The sequence below is a fragment of the Phlebotomus papatasi genome, chromosome 2 (assembly GCF_024763615.1).
Source record: "Phlebotomus papatasi isolate M1 chromosome 2, Ppap_2.1, whole genome shotgun sequence".
NCBI lineage: Eukaryota > Metazoa > Arthropoda > Insecta > Diptera > Psychodidae > Phlebotomus > Phlebotomus papatasi.
This window is the reverse complement of record NC_077223.1, coordinates 49,571,589-49,580,208: the sequence shown is the minus strand read 5'-3', so window position 1 is coordinate 49,580,208 and position 8,620 is coordinate 49,571,589. Positions and strand designations below refer to the sequence as shown.

General features: G+C 38.1%; 1 protein-coding gene across 1 annotated transcript in view; it reads left to right on the top strand.

Annotated features, from left to right (window-relative positions):
• LOC129801448 (serine/threonine-protein kinase Genghis Khan) overlaps window positions 1–8,620 on the top strand; it is a 38,457-nt gene that overhangs the window by 9,639 nt on the left and 20,198 nt on the right. The window contains exons 5-8 of the mRNA XM_055846510.1: window positions 1,076–2,566; window positions 4,008–4,483; window positions 4,574–4,888; window positions 7,801–7,907. Coding sequence (XP_055702485.1) covers window positions 1,076–2,566; window positions 4,008–4,483; window positions 4,574–4,888; window positions 7,801–7,907 — 2,389 coding nt within the window. The remainder of the gene's footprint in view (window positions 1–1,075; window positions 2,567–4,007; window positions 4,484–4,573; window positions 4,889–7,800; window positions 7,908–8,620) is intronic.

Genomic DNA, 8,620 nt, shown 5'->3' with positions numbered 1-8,620 from the left:
CTCATATCAATGATTGAAAAATTCATAGAGCTGCTTATAATAGCCATTCGATACTTACAGGTTTTTTAAAGTTGTCCTGCTCCCGAATTTAACGAAAAAAAACTTCTCGTATAACATTGTCATATTGTTACAGAACTCCCTTCTGGGCCACCTCCATAACATACCTGAAAATTAATTAAATCGTTGGAGCCATTTTAGAAATAGGGAATACTGGGGCGTATTAAACATGGGGCAGTTGTAAACACTGATTATTTGTTTGCACTAATTGGATTTATGTCGACCATTTCTTTAGTGGACAAAGATCCCTATAGCATCTATGAATTCATATAGGTCTCGTCCAATCTCATGGCAAGTTGACTTTTGTACATGGAGCTATTTGAAGCCGAATTAATAATTGAATCTCTGAATAAGTTCATAGTGGTCTGAGGGAGAATGTATTTAAACAAAAATCTTCTAATACAAATTCGAACTTCTAATATGAAAAAATTTTTTCACTTGAATATATTTTCGGGTAACGGTTGCAAGAAAGACAAATTCCTATATGTATTTGTATGATTTGAGCTTTTGGCTTGAACTTCGAAACCTTATGCCATAGGGTTGGTCTCGTCCTCTAAAGTTTTATATCTAAATCAAGAAATCGCAGCGATTATAATTACTCCATGTTTACTACTGTTCCAGTCTCCCGTAAACCAAAAAAGAAACATGGTCTTAGAGGAGAAGGAAGGAAGTGACGGACAAAACGTCTCTATGGATTCTTTTTATGGGGGGTCATCGAAGTACAGAAGTTGATATCTCTTTCAGTTCGAACAGTGAAATTAATTGAATTAAAAATTAAATTCATCAATATCAAGAAATATAGTATCTAAAATATGTTTATAAAGCAGCATAAAGTCAATGATTTTGAAAAGATCATTTGAGAATATAAATAATTCCCTTTCATTCTCATACCCTATTTTCTAAATACTCTCACTTTCTGTACCATCTTTCTGAATGAGAAAAAAATACAATGTTAATTCAACCTATAATTTTTGTAGTCTTCCAAGTGTTAAAAAAATGGTCTTTGTGTGCTCCGCAGAGAGCCGAGACGGCGTGCTTCAAGGAGGAACGTGATGTTCTTGTATATGGCGATAGGAGGTGGATTACAAATCTCCACTATGCCTTTCAGGATGAGACTAATTTATACCTCGTGATGGATTACTATTGTGGTGGTGATTTATTGACGTTACTCAGTAAATTTGAGGATCGTCTTCCGGAAGACATGACGAGATTCTATATAGCCGAAATGGTACTGGCTATATCCAGTATTCATGAGATCAAGTACATTCATAGAGATGTAAAGCCAGACAATCTCGTGCTGGATGCGAGTGGACATATACGTCTGGCGGATTTTGGATCGTGCTTGAAATTAGGTGTTGGTGGTACAGTGCAATCAAATGTAGCAGTAGGAACACCAGATTATATCTCGCCGGAAATTCTGCGTGCAATGGAAGATGGTCAGGGTAGATATGGACCGGAGTGTGATTGGTGGTCTCTGGGGGTGTGTATGTACGAGATGTTGTACGGTGAAACACCATTTTATGCTGAGAGTCTTGTTGAGACTTATGGGAAAATTATGAATCACAAAAATTGTTTCAATTTTCCTACCGAAGATGCAAGTGGGGTGATTGTAAGTGAAAATGCAAAAGATCTCATAAGACGACTCATTTGTGCTCCGGAATATCGTTTGGGTCAGAATGGTATTGAGGATTTTAAGAAACATGCATGGTTTGAGGGAATTGATTGGGAGACACTGCGTGAGGGACAGGCTCCTTATATACCTGAAGTATCTAGTCCAACAGACACGTCCAATTTTGATGTAGATGACACAGATATTCGGTTGTCGGATGTTCTGCCGCCCATCTCGAATCCCGCCTTCAGTGGCCACCACTTACCCTTCATCGGTTTCACTTATACTGAAGACTGCCGATTGTCCGATCTCTCTGGCTGTCTCTATGAGATTTGCACCACTGACGGCGTACTGGCGCATCAGATTCAAGCTGTGGCCAAAGCTGTGGTGTCTCCTGAAGAGAAACGTCTCAGTCCGGACAGTACACGGAGATTGCAGGATGAGATTAATGTGTTGACGAAGAGAAATTGTGAGCTTGAGAGTCAAGTGAAGTCTTTTGAGCAGCAACAGGGACGTCAATCTGATGATATCATTAATGATCAATTTGCTGGACGTGTGAAGGAATTGGAAAAGAAATTGCGAGCACTGAAACAAGAACGAGATGATCTCAATAAGGACAAATTGGATGCACTAGATCGGCTAAGAATTCAAGATAAGGAACTGCAAGATGCAATTGGTCAGCGAAAGATTGCCATGAAGGAATATACCGAAGTTACAGATAAATTGTCAGATTTGAGGAGTCAAAAGCAAAAACTGAGTCGTCAAGTGAGAGACAAGGAAGAAGAACTCGATACGGCCATGCAGAAAATTGACAATCTTCGAAATGATTTGAGAAAAATGGACAAAACCAGGAGAGAATTGGAATCGAGGGTGGAAAATACTCTTGGAGATATTGCTCAGGTATGTTTTATTTATTTGAGTCACTTCAATCCAAAATTTCAAGCATTTTTATGTCATTTCTGTTTTTTTTTCTAACTTGATTTTTTAATTTTCCTCTTGGACCTGTATTTTTAGGTGTGATTCCTTCATAATCACACTAGGGTTTCCAATACAGGATCCCGGGATTTCAGCCATTTTTTGGATCGGGATTAATCCCGGGATCGATGCATTGCTAAAACGGGATTTCGAGATCCCGAAATTTCTAAATATTGCGATCCCGAAATCCCGGGATCCCGTCCAGGATTTTCGGGGTCCCGGGATTTCAGGGTCTTGGGATTTTCAGGATCCCGGGATTTTCAGGGTCCCAGGATATACGGCGTCCCGGGATTTTCGGGATCCCGGGATTTTCAGGGTCCCGGGATATACGGGGTCCCAGGATTTCCGGGATCTCGGAATTTTCGTGATCCCGGGATTTTCGGGATCCCGGGATTTTCGGGATCTCGGGACTTTCGGGATCCCGGGTTTTTCGGGATCCCGGGATTTTCGGGTTCTCGGGATTTTCGGGATCCCGAAAATTCGCGAAATTTTTCGCGAATTTTCGCGGGCCGCCAAATTTTTCGCGAATTTTCGCGGGCCACCAAATTTTTCGCGGATTTTCGCGGGTCGCAAAAAATTTCGCGGATTTTTCCGGGCCGCGAAATTTTTCACGAATTTTTGCGGGCCGCCAAATTTTTCGCGGATTCTCGCTGATCGCGAAATTGTTCACGAATTTTCAGGGGACGCGAAATTTTTCGCGAATTTTTGCGAGCCGCCAAATTTTTCGCCGATTTTCGCGGGTTGCGAAAAATTTCGCGGATTTTCGCGGGTTGCGAAATTTTTCGCGGATTTTTGAGGGTCGCGAAAAAATTCTCGGATTTTTCCGGGTCACGAAATTTTTCGCGGATTTTCAGAGCCGCAAAATTTTTCGCGAATGTTCAGTGGCCGCGAAATTTTTCGCGAATTTTCAGGTGACGCGAAATTTTTCGCGAATTTTCGCGGGTCGCGAAATTTTTCGCCGATTTTCGCGGGTCGCGAAAAATTTCGAGGATTTTCGCGGGTTGCAAAATTTTTAGACAATTTTATGCATTTTTCTTTCAATTTTTTTCATTTTCAAGTGAAATTTTGCACATATCAAGCCTGAAATAGGCTCTAAATGTATGTAAAGTTTGAGTCCTCTATCTCTCATAGTTTCCGAGATAATCGAGTAATCGAGTTTTCAGCCACTTTTATGCATTTCTCATCCAATTTTATTCATTCCTTTAAGATTTATTAAACGGACTTTGCATTATTTATGTATAAATATCGTTTGAGTTTGCCACAATCCAAATTTGCAATGAAGGAATCGCACCTCTATAATCTAGGTTTATCACTAGCTTTATTCTACGTCAATTTTCCTCTAAAAATAATGCTATATACCTTTTAGGAGAGAAAATTACGTGAACGTTCAGAAGAATTCTGTCGTCAGCTTCAAGCTGAAGCAAAAGCACGTAGTACTTCGGATTTTGGATCATCATCATCACTAGGACTCACTTCGGATAGTTTCCGATTGGAGTTGGAACGACTGGAAGTACACTACACGGAGAAGCTCAATCAGCAACAATCGCGACATAACATCGAACTTTCGTCTCTACGAGAGCAACTCAATGAAGCTGAATTGCTGGTCAATGTTCTGCAGCGAGAGTTGCAGCAGGCACGTGAGAAAGTAGATGCCACACGTCTGGAATCACTCACGGACAGTGAAGAAATTATGACAGAGATGAAGAAATGCCATGAGCATGAGAAGAAGGTCCTACAAGATGACAATAGGAAATTACTGTCTGAATTAGAAATTCTTAATCAAACACTACGTCGAATGCAGGAAGAGAGAATTGAAAGAGATAGTAGCCTGGAAGATTTACGGTAATTTGTTTTATTTTTTTTCATTACTTCGTGATAAATCTTTTTTTTTATTCTTTTGGGAAATTTATGCATTTTCTTCCGTTGTTGCAGCAATAAACGAATGGCAATATGTGAATGGGAGCACCAAATTTCTGAAATAATCCAATGGGTTACGGATGAAAAGGATGCCAGAAGTTATTTGCAGGCGTTGGCAAGCAAAATGACTGAAGAACTCGAATACCTCAAGCACGCTGGTGCAATTCATCAGAATACAAATGACAAAAATTGGCGCAATAGAAGGTCACAGAAGCTGGATAAGATGGAATTGCTCAATTTGCAAAGTTCACTGCAGTGTGAGATTCAGGCCAAAGCTGCTATTTCTGAAGAGTTGAGTCGAACCCGAGCTGATTGGATCGCAGCCCAAAAGTAAGTTTTAACTATATTTCTTTATTATTTTGACATAATTTTTACTTGACAACACATTTTATTTTACTGCTCGAACTCTACGGAGAGAGCAGTATAATCCCTTGACTTTTTCACCTCCCCAAAACTTCTACCTTCCACTTCCCAGAGACCACTTTTCTCAACAAATCTTCGCGTTTCAGACGATTCCTGAGAAATGTCGTCACGTAGAAGGCAAATGGTTGGAGATAGCGACTTGGGAACTAAGGGGAACCCCCTCATAAGTCGACCCAAGAATTGTTAACATGTCCCTCATTTTCTTCCCACCATTCCCCATCCCCTCCAAAATCATCATGGAATTTCCGACAAAACTGAATCGGTTCCAATCGCTTTTGAGCCAGTAATAAACCATTTCATAACCGATAACTAATTTTTATACGAAATTCAATTATATATATATATATATATATTTTTTTTTTTTTTTAATTAGGGGTTCATCAATAAGATGATTGCCCCGAAATTCAATTATATTATTTGTCCTAAGTTGTTTTGGGCAAGCGCCTGGCAAGTTGGCCTTTTTATATGGAGCTATTTGAAGCCAATTCCTAAATTGATCTCGGACTCAGCTCACAGTGCTTCAAGGAAAAAATGTATTTAAACAAAAATTTAGTATATTTATCCCTCCATACGGAAAGTTATCTTATAATACGGAAAAACTTCTCACTTTTTAAATATTTAGCATTAACGATCACGAGGGCAGAAAAATTCCCATACGCATTTGTATGCGAAAGTAAGAAATTGGCTTCAACTTTGAAGGCCACTCGCCGGGGACAAGGTTTTGGGCAATGTTTTGAATGATTTATAAATCCGTTGTGAACCGGTAATAAGCTGGTTATAAACCGATAAATAATTTTTGTCCGAAAATCAATTTTATTATTACTCTACCGTGGTATTACACTAGAGAAATTCACATTAAAATTTTAATGTGATTAACATTAATTGTTGCTGATATGTGTCCTAATGTGCAATTTTCGCCAAGAGCTTTTAGAAATCGATTCATTTAGTGATAAGAAAGTGGACTCGAGTCACAAAAAATGGTTTAAATAGAATTAAAATAGCATAAATACGATTGTTAATTAATGAGCAAATTAATTAGCATTGAGCAAATTTATGAGCAAAATTTACTCAATAAATTTTCATCAGGTACTACTTTATTGCAGTCATTCGGGTAGTTATTGCGCCACAATTTTCTCACCAATTTATTCGTGATTAAATTGTGACAAAAAGTAGTGCTAAGACCTGCTAGTGAAAGGACAAAAGACCTTGAAAAAGATCGGTGAAGAGTAAGAAAAAAGCTAAACAAAAATGTGTTGAAATGAAACAAATGAAATGGTGGCCATGGTGGCCGAATTAATGGAGGCTGTGCATCAGGTATCCGTCATTTGGGACTACAACTACCAGGAATACAAAAATAGAGGCACCCGATCTGATGGTTTTCAGACCGTTTGCGACAAATTGAGTCACTAATCGCCGGAACTCACACCTCAGTCGGTATTTGGGTGATATTGGCTCCCTCATTTTCGTAGTCTTCTTTTGATAATAAAGCCCTACGATTTGAAGCAGCTCTTTAAATTCCTCCGAAGTCATTTGGAGAAAATTATTAATCCAAAAAAATCGCCCCAGAGAATTTCAACGACACTATGTGAAGGTCGCAGTAGAAGCCAATCTCTCGCCCACATTCTCCTTCTTCTCGCTTAGCGGGTCCTTTTGCACGACATAAAAGTAGCGTACAGGAGAAAAACTTTATCTTCTTCACTAAAATTGCACATTTTCGCTTAAACGATTGAAATGCTTCAAAAACAAAACACTCATCTGACAACCCGTCTGCCATCGTGACATTGAGCAATTCTAGCAATGTGTCCTGACTAAATCAGCGATTTCGAGTGGTTCTAGAAGTTTTAATGAGCAACTTTTCACTTTAGCTTTAATGTGAAATTTTCTAGTGTGATAACTTCATTAAATTATTTTTTGGGATCTTTTGAGTAATTTACAAGTCGGTTTAAATCGGTTGAGAACCGGTAAATGATGCGAAAGTTACTTCTGAGGGATAGCATATTGTTGGGAACCTGCTTTAAGGCATACCCTGCCTAGGGGATGCTGCACGGTGCTCTTTATGGGGTGATTGCCGTGCTTTGGATGAGTTTAAAATTATCCCTATAATTCGTGTGAGCAACTCATACTCGCAATGAATTAAGTCGAGTATTTTTGCTTTCACAGAAGTGGAAAGCTTGGGTTTATCATCCGCGCTCGAGTGAGTGTATAAGGGCAGCAACTATCCTACCTGCGACTATTTCACCAGGTCACTCTAGAGCACGATTTCTCATCTCTGTGAGCTTTTGGCTGTACGAGATTCCCGTCATATTTGCTGTCATAGGCTTTGTTTTTTCTTTCTGATGTCGTGGTCTCCTGCCAAATCCGCAACGATATCTAAGTTACAAGTTCGAACACTTCACAAAGCCTGAAACGCTTTGCCACCCCTTCAAATGCATTTTTGTCAGTCGCATTATATCCACAGGATATGATTTCTTAAGAGTGATATTTCTCTTATTTGTAGTAGATTGTAAAGTTTAGGAGGTTTTCCAGACTTTGGTCAAACGCAACCGTACTTCTTGTTTGATTTTTGTTAAAGCAAATGCGCAGAAGAACCTGTAATTCTGTAAAAAAAATACTTTACAAAGAAATATCCCTGTTTCATCTTTTAGAATCTGATAAAATATTGGATCTCAAAAATAAAAATAAAATTGCCCTTGACATTTTACTGCTCTCTTGCAATTCGAGCAGTAAAAAAGTCATAACTATTCTGATTAGATTTTATCCAAATTTATCAATAATTTCTTGTTCATCAGCTTCTACTTAAATTATTGATCAATTTGCAGGGATCTAGAAGAAACACGCCATCGACTCAGCTGCATAGAGAATGAACTTAAGAGGAAGGATCGACTGCTGCAGGACATCCAACAGAGGCCAGAATTGGGCGGAGGATGTAAGTTTTTAAAATCATTTTGTAATACTTTCTTCAGTAAATAACTATTTCGTATCAGTTAAGGTTGTTCGCCAAGGCTTCCTAACATGTATGAGATTCTTAAGATGCCTCTTAAGCTTAATGTAGATTTTTTCCATGAAGAACAGGATTGGGATGTATATCACGATTAAAAAAAAATTTGAAGGAAATCAATGTTATTTTTTAGAAGAGTGTTTTAAGCTTCTTTTTGTGTTATTAGCATTAATTTTTCTATTTTCCTCTATTGTCACTTCCCTTTGTGTACATATATCTTCTCACGTATTAAATCTTTTTTTCAAACTATATTTCAAATTGAATTGAAAGAAAGAAAAATGTGTGGAAATACATTATTATGACAATAAAAGAATCCAGTTCAACGAGAAATAATAAAAATAATTCAATATTTCCTGGTTTTTATTCAAAATTTTATATTGCTTGATTGATCCATCCAATCAGTAAATCAACTATTGGATTAGAAATTTAAACTGAAGTGGAAACTTTCTAGAAATATTTACAATTCATTTGATAGGCAAAATTGGCTTGCGATCCTATTAGGAAAACATCAGAAATCCCGAATCATAAATTAAAATGCCCGTTTTAGGCATTTTACTATAAAGAAACTTTTTTTAAATTGGGTTCGTTCAGATGGTTAAGATTAACAAATCATCCGAAAATAAGAGTTCAGATTTTCTGTC